This window comes from Ascaphus truei, chromosome 17 (genome assembly GCF_040206685.1).
Source record: "Ascaphus truei isolate aAscTru1 chromosome 17, aAscTru1.hap1, whole genome shotgun sequence".
NCBI classification, from domain to species: Eukaryota; Metazoa; Chordata; class Amphibia; order Anura; family Ascaphidae; genus Ascaphus; species Ascaphus truei.
In genome coordinates, this window is record NC_134499.1 from 18,034,856 (window position 1) to 18,050,150 (window position 15,295).

Below are 15,295 nucleotides of genomic sequence, written 5' to 3' on the forward strand. Positions count from 1 at the left end.
TCAATGCTCTCATACCTCAGTCCCCCATACCTCTCACTGCCCCCCATCATAGCTCTCACCTCCCATCCTCAAACCTCACCCCTCATACCTCTCACCTCCCCCCTCATACCTCTCACCTCCCCCATCAAACATCACCCCCTCATACCTTTCACCTCCCCCCCTCATACCTCTCACCTCCCCCATCAAACATCACCCCCTCATACCTTTCACCTCCCCCCCTCATACCTCTCACCTCCCCCATTAAACATCACCCCCTCATACATCTCACCCCCTCATACATCTCACCCCCTCATACCTCTAACTGCCCCGTCATAACTCTCACGTCCCCAACTCCCACCTCTCCAACCTCATACCTCTCACCTACCCCTTCATACCTCTGATCCCCCTCACTATGAGACTGCCCCTCATACCTCACCTCCCCTCACTGTAAGGCCCCCCTCATACCACTCACCTGCCTCCTCATACCTCTAACCCCTCACTGTAAGGCCCCCCTCATACCACTCACCTGCCCCCTCATACCTCTAACCCCTCATATCTCTCACTGCCTCTCATACCCCTCACCGCCCCCCTCACCTCTCACCTCCCCTTCTCATACCTCCTGATACCTCTCCCCCTCATACTTCTCACCCCCCACCCTCATACCTCCCCCCTCATATCTCTCACATCCCCCTCATACTGTACCTCTCACCTTCCCCCTCATACCTCTCACTTCCCCCTGATACCTCTCCCCCTCATACTTCTCATCCCCCACCCTCATACGTCCCCCTCATACCTCCCCCCGTCATACCTCTCACTTCCCCCTCATACCTCACCCCGATACCTCTCCTTCATACTTCTCACCCCCTCATACCTCTCACCTCCCCCCCTGTTCCCCCATTATGAGGCTATAAATCAGCATCTTTCAGTTGACTCCCAAGTCACTAAAGCCAAATGATCTGTGTGCAGCACAATGATAAAGGAGTTTGCTGCTAAATGCTGCTCGCAGCTATAAATATTTAGCAGAAGTGAAAGTGATGATTCTGTGCGGCTGAGATCCGCTTACTGAGCGGGAAGCAGCGTGCGTGCTAACGGCAGCAGCACAGGCACAGCGCGGGTAACCCACACTTACACCGGCGGAGACGCACACCTGTCTCACCATGGTGAGTATCGCAGGTCTCAGCTCTCCTTAACCCTCTATGCATTGCAGAGCAATATAACACGCAAGAGAGATATAATAACACGCAGAGATATAATAACACACAGAGAGATATAATAACACGCAGAGAGATATAATAATACACAGAGATATAATAACACATAGAGCAATATAATAACATGCAGAGAGATATAATAACACACAGAGATATAATAACACACAGAGAGATATAATAACACGCAGAGAGATATAATAATACACAGAGATATAATAACACACAGAGAGATATAATAACACGCAGAGAGATATAATAACACACAGAGATATAATAACACATAGAGCAATATAATAACATGCAGAGAGATATAATAACACGCACAGAGATATAATAACACACAGAGATATAATAACACACAGAGAGATATAATAACACGCACAGAGATATAATAACACACAGAGATATAATAACATGCAGAGAGATATAATAACACGCAGAGATATAATAACACACAGAGAGATATAATAACACGCAGAGAGATATAATAATACACAGAGATATAATAACACACAGAGAGATATAATAACACGCAGAGAGATATAATAACACACAGAGAGATATAATAACACGCAGAGAGATATAATAACACGCAGAGAGATATAATAATACACAGAGATATAATAACACATAGAGCAATATAATAACATGCAGAGAGATATAATAACACGCACAGAGATATAATAACACACAGAGATATAATAACACACAGAGAGATATAATAACACGCACAGAGATATAATAACACACAGAGATATAATAACACATAGAGCAATATAATAACATGCAGAGAGATATAATAACACACAGAGATATAATAACACACAGAGATATAATAACACACAGAGAGATATAATAACACGCACAGAGATATAATAACACGCACAGAGATATAATAACACACAGAGATATAATAACACATAGAGCAATATAATAACATGCAGAGAGATATAATAACACACAGAGATATAATAACATACTGAGAGATATAATAACACAGAGATATAATAACATGCAGAGAGATATAATAACACACAGAGATATAATAACATACTGAGAGATATAATAACACGCAGAGATATAATAACACACAGAGAGATATAATAACACGCACAGAGATATAATAACACACAGAGATATAATAACACATAGAGCAATATAATAACATGCAGAGAGATATAATAACACACAGAGATATAATAACATACTGAGAGATATAATAACACAGAGATATAATAACATACAGATATATATAATAACACGCAGAGAGATATAATGACACGCAGACATATATAATAACACGCAGAGAGATATAATAACACGCAGAGAGATATAATAACACACAGAGAGATATAATAACACACATAGATAATAACATGCAGAGAGAGATATAATAACATGCAGAGATATAACACGCAGAGAGATATAATAACATGCAGAGAGATATAACACGCAGAGAGATATAATAACATGCAGAGAGAGATATAATAACACGCAGAGAGATATAATAACATGCAGAGAGAGATATAATAACACGCAGAGAGATATAACACGCAGAGAGATATAATGACACAGAGATAATAACACGCAGAGAGATATAATAACACACAGAGAGATATAACAACACGCAGAGAGATATAATAACACGCAGAGAGATATAATAACACGCAGAGAGATATAACATGCAGAGAGATATAATAACATACAGAGAGATATAATGACACGCAGAGTGATATAATAACATGCAGAGAGATATAATAACACGCAGAGCGATATGACGCGCAGAGAGCTATAATGACACGCAGAGAGCTATAATGACACGCAGAGAGCTATAATGACACGCAGAGATATAATGACACGCAGAGATATAATGACACGCAGAGATATAATGACATGCAGAGATATATAATGACATGCAAATAGATATAATGACACGCAGAGAGATATAATGAGACGCAGGGAGATATAATGACACGCAGAGATATAATAACACGCAGAGAGATATAATGACACGCAGAGATATGATAACACGCAGATATAACACGCAGAGATATAACACGCAGAGAGATATGATAACACGCAGAGATAATAACATGCAGAGAGATATGATAACACGCAGAGAGATATGATAGCACCCAGAGAGATATGATAACACGCAGAGAGATATAACACGCAGAGATATAACACGCAGAGAGATATGATAACACGCTGAGAGATATAATAACACGCAGAGATATGATAGCACGCAGAGATATGATAACACGCAGAGATATGATAACACGCAGAGATGATAACACGCAGAGATATGATAACACGCAGAGACATGATAACACGCAGAGAGATATGATAACACGCAGAGAGCTATAATAACACGCAGAGATATGATAACACGCAGAGCGATATGATAACACGCAGAGAGATATGATAACACGCAGAGCGATATGATAACACGCGAGAGATATAATAACCCGCAGTCAGCCTCGATAAACACTCACTCCTCTGCTCAGGTCGTCACTAAATCAAAACGCAGCTTTGTCTAAACTGTAAGGGGCGTCAGTTACTAAAGACCCCCGCCTGCAAAACTGGGGAAAAACAGTGCAAAAGAGCAGCAGCAGGTTCATTGAAGGAGAAACTCCAGCTGCGTCCGGCGGCATAAATGGGGGGCTGCTTTTTATGCAGATTTGCAGCTGGGGCGCTCCTAGTCGCTGAGTCGAGTGTTTCCTTTAGCCTTCAGTTCTGTGCGTTTTGTGGTGTTTTCTGGAAGCACCACTTCAATGGTCAGCACGGTGCTCAGGGACTGTTATGAGGTCCTTGTAACTTTGACTCCATTTTGCACCTGATAGCTATTTAAGTAGCTCTGACACCCTCCGGGCCAGCCCATCCATTAGGCGAACCTAGGGCGCAAAAATCCTAGGGCGCAAAAATCCTAGGGCGCAAAAATCCTAGGGGTGCATTAATAATAATTATTTTTTTTTCCTCTTACTATTTTTCATTTATCTTTTTTTTTTTTTTAATTATTTTTCTTTTTTTTGTCCGTTATTTTGGCGCCCTATTATTTTTATTTTGCGTCGCGCTGCGGTGCGGTCGCACCCCCATGCTGCCCCGATAGCTACGCCACAGTTTATTTTATTATTTTATTTATCTTACTATTTTTTATACGACTGGGGCGCAAACTTTAAATTTCGCCGAGGGCGCGTGAAACCCTGGCGCCGGCCCTGACTGTAAATAACTCTGAAAGTGAAAGTGAAGTTAAAACCCTTTAGTATAAAACAATTAGGGGATGTGGAACGTTCACACACAGTGACGCTCACAATGACAGGCTGACCCCCCCCCCCCCCCCTGCCCCGCGTCACGTGTCTGGATGTTGGAAGCTCCGAAGTGCAGTGAGAAGTAACATCTTGTTGTGGTAACCCTGCTCAAGAGTGCCTTGTAGCCTCTATCACATCCCCCTGCAGTAAGAAAACTCCTGTTGGCGATATTACCTTGGCAGAGGCACCGTAGAAAGGTAACAGTGTAGCAGCCCAACAGTGACATTTGTAATGCCAGAGAATTTCCCCTGCACTGGAGTCGGGTGGGAAGGGGATTTCTGGGGTTAACCAAACAGGTGTGTGCCTTATTGCCACAATATGGAATATAGCAATAGCGTATGAATGACAAAGGTTTGGACCTCAAAAGGTGAGAGAGAGGGAGACATGGAGAGACGCGCAGACAGAGGAGAGGGAGACACATATACAGACAGAGAGAGAGAGTAAGTGAGAGAGTGTGTGTGAGTGAGACGTAGGGTTGCCAGGTGTTCAGTATTGAAACGGACTGTCCTTTATTTGGACACTGTCCAGTAAAACATTTCAGTTAATATTGGACATGTATGTGTATACCGGTATTACCTCTCTGGGCGTGTATGTGTATACCGGTATTACCTCTCTGGGCGTGTATGTGTATACCGGTATTACCTCTCTGGACATGTACAGGCATACCCCGCATTAACGTACGCAATGGGACCGGAGCATGTATGTAAAGCGAAAATGTACTTAAAGTGAAGCACTGCCTTTTCCCACTTATCGATGCTTGTTCTGTTCTGCAATCGTCCTATACGTGCATAACTGATGTAAATAACGCATTTGTAACAGGCTCTATAGTCTCCCCGCTTGCGCACAGCTTCAGTACAGGTAGGGAGCTGGTATTGCTGTTCAGGAAGTGCTGACAGGCGCATGCGCGAGCTGGCATTTGCCTATTGGGCAATATGTACTTACTCGCGAGTGTACTTAAAGTGAGTGTACTTAAAGCGGGGTATGCCTGTATGTGTATACCGGTATTACCTCTCTGGGTGTGTATGTGTATACCGGTATTACCTCTCTGGGCGTGTATGTGTATACCGGTATTACCTCTCTGGGCGAGTATGTGTATACCGGTATTACTTCTCTGGGCGTGTGTGTATACCGGTATTACCTCTCTGTGCGTGTATCTGTATACCGGTATTACCTCTCTGGACGTGTGTGTCTATACCGGTATTACCTCTCTGGGCGTGTATGTGTATACTGGTATTACCTCTCTGGGCGTGTACGTGTATACCGGTATTACCTCTCTGGGCGTGTATGTGTATACCGGTATTACCTCTCTGGGCATGTATGTGTATACCGGTATTACCTCTCTGGGCGTGTATGTGTATACCAGTATTACCTCTCTGGGCGTGTATGTGTATACCGGAATTACCTCTCTGGGCGTGTATGTGTATACCGGTATTACCTCTCTGGGTATGTACGTGTGTTTACCGGTATTACCTACCTGGGCATGTATGTGTATACCGGTATTACCTCTCTGGGTATGTACGTGTGTATACCGGTATTACCTACCTGGGCGTGTATGTGTATACCGGTATTACCTACCTGGGCATGTATGTGTATACCGGTATTACCTCTCTGAACATAGTGACCTGACCGGCTTGGGGGGCCGTGGGATTTCAGCCAATCAGGATAGAGGAAGATGCCCAGCCCCCTAGCAACAGTCCTGCTCTCCCTACTTGGGGCCCCCCAAGCCGGTCAGGTGACTATGTCAAGAGAGGTAATACCGGTATACAGATACACGCACAGAGAGGTAATACCGGTATACACATACACACCCAGAGAGGTAATACCGGTATACACATACTCGCCCAGAGAGGTAATACCGGTATACACATACTCGCCCAGAGAGGTAATACCTGTATACACATACACGCCCAGAGAGGTAATACCGGTATACACATACACGCCCAGAGAGGTAATACCGGTATACACATACTCGCCCAGAGAGGTAATACCGGTATACACATACTCGCCCAGAGAGGTAATACCGGTATACACATACACGCCCAGAGAGGTAATACCGGTATACACATACATGTCCAGAGAGGTAATACCGGTATACACATACATGTCCAGAGAGGTAATACCGGTATACACATACATGTCCAGAGAGGTAATACCGGTATACACATACACACGTCCAGTATTACCTCTATTTTTTTACTAGATACAAAATACCAAATACAGGGCAGTCCGGTTCAATACTGGACACCTGGCAGCCCTAGCACTGTGCTGGCAGTTGTCAGAATTCACCACAGTAAAATGTTCCAGTTGAAATTCAGTTTGCAGAGCAGCAGGTCTGCAAAGTGAGAGCGTTTAACATCTATATTTTTGGGGTGTTTATTTTTTTAAAATCTGAGACTGGATAGGACAATTTGTAAATTGTGTGGTCCAGTGAATTCATCTTGCATTGTCAAAAGACTGTATAAGAACAGCTGTGTATCATGTGCCTGCTCGTACCCCAAATTGTCCTGGGACTAATACAACATTTAACACTCTGTACTTCTTTATACTTTCAAAACATACAAGGTTTATTATCAATTTATCTGCGCTCTCAGTAGAAAGTTTTGAATGACCTTCTGGTGCCTCTCACTGATTAAAAATATAGGCAAGGTTGCCTCAGCCTTTCACCCACCCAAATGTAAGGCTTGTTTTATAATTGCTGCTGCGGGCGCGAGACCGCCGTTGCGCGTGTGCGTTTAATTTGTAGGCTGCAAGCAGTGATGCGCGCGGTTAGGGGGCGTGACTGTCACAGCGTTAGGCCGCGCTGTGATTGGTTTGCGGCGTGGCAGCAGCGCAAAAATACAATTTTATTGTAATTTCCCTTGTCTGCCGCGCCACCACTCACGGCCGTGCGCGTTCCTAGTATATAAACGCCTGGCTAAAACAGCCAATTGTAATTGACGTGCGCATGCGCGCGCACTATATTACAGACCTTAATTATGTAACGATGTACAACCTTGCATTTGTGAAGGCGCTCTCGTGATATTATTATGGTATTTGTATAACATTGTTCTGTTTTGTTCCCAGAAGGCACAGAGTTGTCCGTGGTGTCCAGCACTGGCTCTGGTCCTGATTTTTGGGGTTCACACGACCTTGAGCGCCATTCCTCACTACCCTCCCTGCGACGACTACAAAAACTATTCCGTTGTGATGTGCCATGGGCGCCACCTCACATACGTGCCCGGTATCCAGTCACCCAATGTAAAAAAAATCGATCTGTCAAAGAACGAGCTGACGCTGCTCGCCAAGGGGTCCTTTGCGGGAGTCCCAAATCTGAAGATCCTTAACGTGAGCAATAATTGCTTGCCGAGCAACCTAAGACCAGACAAGGACCCCTGCATGCTGACCATTGAGAAGGATGCGCTGGTCAACTTGCGATTTTTACATGATCTGGACCTTAGCGGGAACAGCTTGACCAAAGTCCCGCGACTGCCTCAAAATATTAGAATATTAAATCTTAATCTGAACCGCATTGTGGTGCTGTCGGAAAGGGAGCTCTCTGGACTTGCGGAATTGAGCGCCTTGAAGATTGGCTTTAACTGCTACTACCTCAACCCATGCGAATCCCAGTTCACTTTTTCAGGCGATGTGTTCAGAGATATTGAGTCCCTGCAGATATTGGTGTTGTCCTTCAATAACATTAGCTCGGTTCCCCGGGGTCTCCCTTCTTCTCTTGTTGACCTGGACTTGTCAGAAAACAAGATCTGGAAAATAGACAATGACGACTTGAGCAACCTTACTAGCCTTCAAAGTTTAAACCTGGAGTGGAACTGCCAGCGCTGTGACCATGCTGCCCAGCCCTGCTTCCCCTGCCAAAATGCCAGTGCCCTGCAGCTGAGCACAGAGGCTTTTCATTATCTCCGGAACCTCTCCTACTTAAACCTCCGGGGGAACTCACTACACACCCTAAATAACTCCCTCTTCGACAGGTTGAGCAATTTGAAGTCCCTGGTCCTGTCGGACAATTTCCTGAACCTGGAGAAGGAAACGTTTTTCTCGAAGCTACACAACCTGCACAGCCTAAAGATCGATTTTAATTATAAACTCTTCACAATGTTTGACAAGCTCGTCCTCAACCCCACGTTTGCCACCATGAAGTCTCTGAGAAAGATTTCCATTGTTGGGTACTTTTTCAATGTGCTAGAAGAGAAGGGCATCGAGCCTTTGCTTAGCCTACCTAACCTATCTCAAATCAGCCTCAGAACCAACTTTATCATTAAAGCTAACCTGAGTATATTCTCGCAACATAAGCATCTACAGCATGTTAGCTTGGCAGAAAACCTCATCTCTTTGCAAGATTGCTGTAGGACACCAGGCAACAGGACAGGAATAAGTCCACCCATCTTATCTCGGGAGGAAAAGGTTGTTCCTGATTGGGTGAAGTCTGTAGGCAGCAGTGACGATAAGCAGATGGGCGAGGCAGATGTTGAGTACCCATACTGCTGGCAATACCAGAAATCTGTTGATGTGTCATTTAATAACATAGGGAGCCTTCAGCCGGGTGACTTTGTGGGCATGGATGATGTTGAATGCTTGAACATGAGCTACAACTACATCAACCAACGCTTGGATGGGCGTCAGTTTGGCCACCTGCAATCGTTGCGCCACTTGGATCTCTCTCATAACAGGTTTGACTTGTACTACATCAAGGCTTTGAGCGAGCTCACCACACTGAAGGTACTAAACTTGGCTCACAATGAATACCAGTTCATGATGAAAGGTGTCAATCACAGGCTTGAATTCCTTGAAAATCTAACCTCGCTGACTGAACTAAACCTCAACAACAACCTCATTGGCTTAAGGATAACGACAGAGTTTAAGAACCCTTCCTTAGAGAAGCTGCTGTTCACAAACAATGAATTGGGTAAATCATGGCAGTACGGGAAAGACACTTACCTGAACATCTTCACTAACCTTAAGTGCCTGAAATTACTGGATATTAGTTATAACCAGCTGCAGGCCATCCCATCTGGGGTCTTTGAAAACATGCCCGAGTCGATACAAAATCTCAGCATTTCCAATAATATATTGCATTCTTTTCACTGGGATAAAATAGGCCACCTTGGCAACCTAACGCACTTAGACCTCAGCTTCAACTTCTTGTCACGGCTATATACAACCACAACCAGCATCAGCAGTGAGATCGTCTTCCTGAACCTGAAGTCCAACCAGATCAGCGAGCTGAATAAAGACTTCTTCAAGTCTTACACGAAGCTGAGACAGCTTATCTTGAGTAAAAATTGTATCAAAATGATAGACGAAGAAAGCCTTCCAATGTCAATTCTTCACAATTTGGAGATTTTGGATGTGAGTGCAAATCCCTTAAACTGCACCTGTCGTGCCCATTGGTTCATCAATTTCTTGATGGACACACAGGTGTCTGTTGAAAAGCTCTCCACCGGCATGATATGTCACTCGCCAGAAGGCTTGAGGGGGCAGTCTCTTCTCTCCATGGACCCTCAATCATGCCAAGATTTATATGGCCATCAATGTTTTATCTGTTCAAGTATTTTGGTAAGTGTTTGGATGGTTATTACCATTGTGTGGAAGCTCTTTTCGTGGGATTTGTGGTACACTAGCAAAGTCATCATAGCGGCCATCAGAAGGGGCTACTCCAAGCTTCCGGTTAACTGTAATTCAGAGTTTGATGCCTTCATAGCCTTCAACACCAAGGACAGTGCTGTAGCAGATTGGGTCTATCATGAGCTGTTGGTGCATCTTGAGGGGGCTGAAAGGGGCACGTTTAATTTGTGCCTGGAAGAGAGGGACTGGACAGCTGGTAAGTCTAGCATTGAGAACCTCTGTGAGGCCATCTACCGGAGCAAGAAGACAGTCTTCATTCTGAGCCGTGACGGTTTCAGCTGCGGCCTCCTGCGTCATGCCTTCTTCATGTCCCATCAGAGACTGCTGGATGAGAAGCAGGACGTGGTGGTTCTAGTGCTTCTGGACCACAAGATGAAGATGTCAAGGTACCTGCTGACCAGGAAGAGGCTTTGTCCCAAAAGCTACCTTAACTGGCCGCCCAACCCCAAAGCACACGCACATTTCTGGCAAAGCCTGCGCATGCTACTGAGACAGGACAGCCGACGTTGCTATAACGCCCCCCTACGAAAACGTGTGGACGGATAGAGCACAGTACCACTGCTTTTATTGAAGCACTACAAACCGTTGAACAAAGAGCGATAGGAGTTAAGACGCTTAGGCTGCTCTTATAATGCCGACGACGGCGCGTTAAAATAATTGTATTGATGCTGTTGTGTGCGTTTATAGTTGGCGCTTCCAAAATACTTGTAGTCACTAGAATTTGATTTTTGGATAGACGGTCTCACCATGTGACTGCCTATAAGTCAATCAGAGAGCTTCTATTGCACCCAGTCAGAGAGCATAGTTAATAACCAATCAGAGTGTATGTCAACAGTACATGCTGACACCTAGTGACTTACAACGTGGTTTTAGGTGTGTGATGTGTGTGTCTGTGTGCCTCGGTGTCTGTGTGTGTTATGTGCAGGGAGAAGTGTGTATAATATAAGTTTAAACAAACTCCATTTTGTCTGCCTTCCCCCTTGCTCGTCTCCGCCCCTCTGCCTTCCCCCTTGCTCCTGTCTCCGCCCCTCTGCCTTCCCCTTGCTCTTGTCTCCGCCCCTCTGCCTTCCCCCTTACGCCTGTCTCCGCCCCTCTGCCTTCCCCCTTGCTCCTGTCTCCGCCTTCCCCGTCTCCACCTCTCTGCCTTCCCCCTTGCTCGTCTCCGCCCCTCTGCCTTCCCCCTTGCGCCTGTCTCCGCCCCTCTGCCTTCCCCTTGCTCCTGTCTCCACCCTTCCCCGTCTCCGTCTTCCCCCTTGCTCCTGTCTCCGCCCCTCTGCCTTCCCCCTTGCTCCTGTCTCCACCCTTCCCCGTCTCCGCCTTCCCCCTCGCTCCTGTCTCCGCCCTTCCCCCTTGCTCCTGTCTCCACCCTTCCCCGTCTCCGCCTTCCCCCTCGCTCCTGTCTCCGCCCCTCGGCCTTCCCCCTTGCTGACATCACTCCCCTTGTAGCCAGCAACGTCTCCAAAACTGATTTACAACTTTCGCAATGGCGACGGGTGATGTCATCGGTCGTGTCGCCTGCACTATAAGCGCAGCCTAAATCTATTCATTTCTGTCGGGATGCTGGTTACTCCTGTGATAGCTACCAAAAGGAAATTGAACATACACTGATTTCAGGGCACATAGCAACAGTTACGTAAACCTGTAGCTCCCAAACGGTGGGCCTTCTAGAACTAGCCCTGGCAGCTTTATAACCCTATTTTACTGAACTTCTATTCAAATTCTACATAACCCCCAAACTCGAGATGCCACAGAAACCTAAAAATACTAAGCCGCAGTTTGACAGGACAAGAGCGTGTCCGCCCTGGGGACTCGCCTCATGAACACCTGAGTTGAGAACCTAAATCAGAAGATGCCAAAAAGCCATTGTGGGAGTAAAGTCAAGAGGCAGCACTGGGCAGAAGGGATGCTCTAGAAAACCAGGTAGACAAACTCACTCAGTTTCAGAATATAGCTGATCAAAAGCGATCACACAGAGAGCTTGTAAAGGCCGAAGGTGAGTCCTGAGGAACCTGAAAACCGAGCCAAGATAACTTCAAAGTAAGGGATAGCCCCCAACCCCCTTTGGTGCAGAGTGGGCAAAGTAACGAAGCTATTACCGCTAGCCGAGCTTGTCCGGCAATTTGTGGAGGGTAACCAGGATCGCGAGAGCATTGACACTTTCTCCGTTTGGAGACCGCAGCCGCAGAGAAGAGCGTACCAGCAATTGCTACAAGGGATTTCATTCTGAACGGATCAGTTTTTAAATCTGGCATAATAACCGCAGCTCCAGACTCCGGATAAACCCCTCTCCCTTTGAATTCAACCCACTATTTTTTTATATTTTTGTGCTTAATATTTGGGTTGTCAAAATTCTGTATCAATCAACCTGGGTGCAGGGCTGGTGCAAGAGTATTTGGCGCCCTAAGCAAACCTTCAGCTTGTGCCATGCCCACCCAATTAACATTAAGATTTTTTTTTATAGCTAACAGAAACATGTAAATGTTATACCTAATAGATTCATTCATACACACTCCTCATTCTCCCTCCTTTCTGTCAACCCCCCTTCTTTGTCATTCTCCCTCTCTCTTTGGGGAGGGTGTGTGTCTTTTAAATCTCAAATGTCAAAGGGCTGCACTCCCCACCCACCGATACATTCAATTATTAGCCTTCAATAAATGAAAGGGAGATATAATTGTTATTGAAGACATTTCCTTTCTTAAGCACAAACATAGTAACTTGGTAACCGACACTTCCTCCCGAGTCTATCTTTGGTGTCAGGTGGAGTGGCTATCCTCCTGAAGAACATTCCTTTCTCCACCACCTTACAGTGACGTATGATCAGGAGGCAGACATCATTATAGCGGGTAAACAATAAAAATAAATTATTATATATAGTCGAGATTCTTAGCTTCTTCGATGTCTGCTCTCAGGAAGAGGCCATGTATTATTTATAAAATGTTTTACAAGTAATACTGTACATTGAGAGTTACCGGTACGTCTTGTTTTCAAGTATGTCCTGGGCATAGTGTTAGGATGACAAATACATGTTAAAATACAGTTACATTAAGTGAACAGGGTTATACATTATATACAGTACATTGCATGCACAGTAAGAGATAGTATATATTATGGGCGTATGTAACAGTTACAGACCAGATTAAAATGTGAGACAGCTTTGGATTTGAAAGAACTTAGACTGGTGGTGTCTGTTATAGTCTCCGGTAGGTTGTTCCAGTTTTGGGGTGCACGGTAAGAGGAGGACCATGAACAGTCTTTTGGAGTCAGATCTCAGATGATAAGTGCTGCATGTGGTAGGGGTGAGGAGCTTGTTCAGATAGCTGGGTAGCTTGCCCATAAAGAATTTGAAGGCAAGACAGGAAAGATGAACTTTGCGCCTAGACTCGAGTGTTGACCAATCTAGTTCTTTGAGCATTTCGCAGTGATGTGTGTTGTAGTTGCATTGGAGAACAAAACGGCATATTGAATTGTAGAGGGTGTCAAGTTTGCTAAGGTGGGTTTGGGGTGCTGAGCCGTATACTATGGCCCCATAATCGATAATTGGCATTAGCATCTGCTGTGCGATACGCTTTCTGACCAGCAGACTTAGGGAGGATTTATTCCTATAAAGTACATCTAGTTTGGCATAGGTCTTGGATGTCAGGGTATCAATGTGCATCCCGAATGTAGTCAAAGACTGAGCCTCTGATTGGTTCAGCTGTGCTGAAGCTGGGATATCCTGACCTACAGGGGAGGCTTGAGGACTGGCGTTGAGCCCCCCAACTTAGATTGTACATTTCCCCCCCCCCTTACCTTTGTTCTCCCTTATTTAATGTTTTCTTATTTAAAATGTCTACATAAAAGTTTTCAGCATTTCGTGTACACAGGAGCTGGCTTGTATGGCGGTGCTTGGTATTATAGGTCGTGGTCATCTCTATTTGGTATAGTAATAGAAGACTTTGTCAGGCAGAAGTATTTATTTTTCCTGATACAAGGACTTGGACATGTCCAAGGGCAGAAGCACATTCCCATTCTGCAGTGTAACTGGCAGCACTAAAACATGACAAACAAAGGCACACCTATCCATCTATCAAACCTAGCTTTCCCAGTTAGTAAAAAGCCTATACCAACCCACAACTTGGCATGCCATGTTTTCTTACACATCACACCTATTCACTATTGGACCACCATCTACTCCCCTCACTCCTCACTGGGTTACCCCATCACCCTATATGTTCTATAAGCAATCATTTTTGTACACAGCATTTAGTTGCTCACCATGAGCTTAGTCGGTAATAAATAAGAACATTCTGACTCGCCCACAAAATAAATAAAGGAAGATCTAAAACAAACTTTTGCGACCCCCCCCCCCCCCATGGACCAGTACTGGACGAGCCTCGTCTTGGCCTCCCAGAATCCATCTTGTTCACAGTTTTGTGCTTCCCCACACAATACAAATGTCCTAAACCATGTTGTAGAAAGAGCCTGCCATTTATAGTACAAGGGCGGCTACTCCAGTCCTCACGAGCCAGCAACAGATTGAAGGATATCTTTGCGTCAGCACAGGTGGCTCAATTAGTGGCCACCTGTGCTGAAGCAGTGATATCCTGAAAAGATAACCTGTTGATGGCCCTTGAGGACTGGAGTAGGCCGCCCCCGTTCTAGTATAAAAGAACTTTTTAACCGTGTGTTCTTCATAAATGAATAGAGTAAAGACAACAGGTGTTTTCAAAGATTTTTTTTAATATGTGATGCACAGAGAGAAGAAACTGGTCCAGATTCACTAAACGGTGCTATGTTCCAGCACACTTAACTCCCATTTACAACACTTAGCACAGTTCAGTGAATCAACCAACAACATTTAGGGATTGTATACAAAAGGAGAGGTTTCATGGTCAACCATTTCATGATTTCCAATTACAAGAAAAATAAAATAAATATTTTGGCATGCCCAAAATAATGGTATCACTCACTTAAAAACAAAACTGAAATCTCTATAAAAAGGTTGTTTGGGTAACAAAGCATCATTATAAATAAAGAGATGAAAGTGGTTGATTTTTATCCTTCTTAAAAAAAGTGGACAAAAAAAATTGTAAATTTAAACAGCCATTTGGCACAAGCCGACATTATTTATCCGATTGCCTAAATATACACTTAGCCAATTCACAGAACTGGAGGTACAAAACATTTATTCTGTACAAA

The 15,295-nt window shown here is 44.6% G+C and overlaps 1 protein-coding gene across 2 annotated transcripts; it reads left to right on the forward strand.

Annotated features, from left to right (window-relative positions):
- The first annotated feature begins 1,053 nt into the window (after positions 1-1,053).
- Positions 1,054-11,121, forward strand: LOC142468045 (toll-like receptor 7). 2 transcript variants are annotated; one of them, XM_075574119.1, is made up of 2 exons: positions 1,054-1,139; positions 7,562-11,121. In XM_075574119.1, the coding sequence occupies exons 1-2, from the start codon at positions 1,137-1,139 to the stop codon at positions 10,661-10,663; spliced, it is 3,105 nt and encodes a 1,034-aa protein (XP_075430234.1). In that variant the 5' UTR covers positions 1,054-1,136; the 3' UTR covers positions 10,664-11,121. The 2 variants fall into 2 exon arrangements, with proteins under 2 accessions (XP_075430234.1, XP_075430235.1); XM_075574120.1 differs by lacking the exon at positions 1,054-1,139 and adding an exon at positions 4,561-4,695.
- The last annotated feature ends 4,174 nt before the right edge of the window (positions 11,122-15,295 follow it).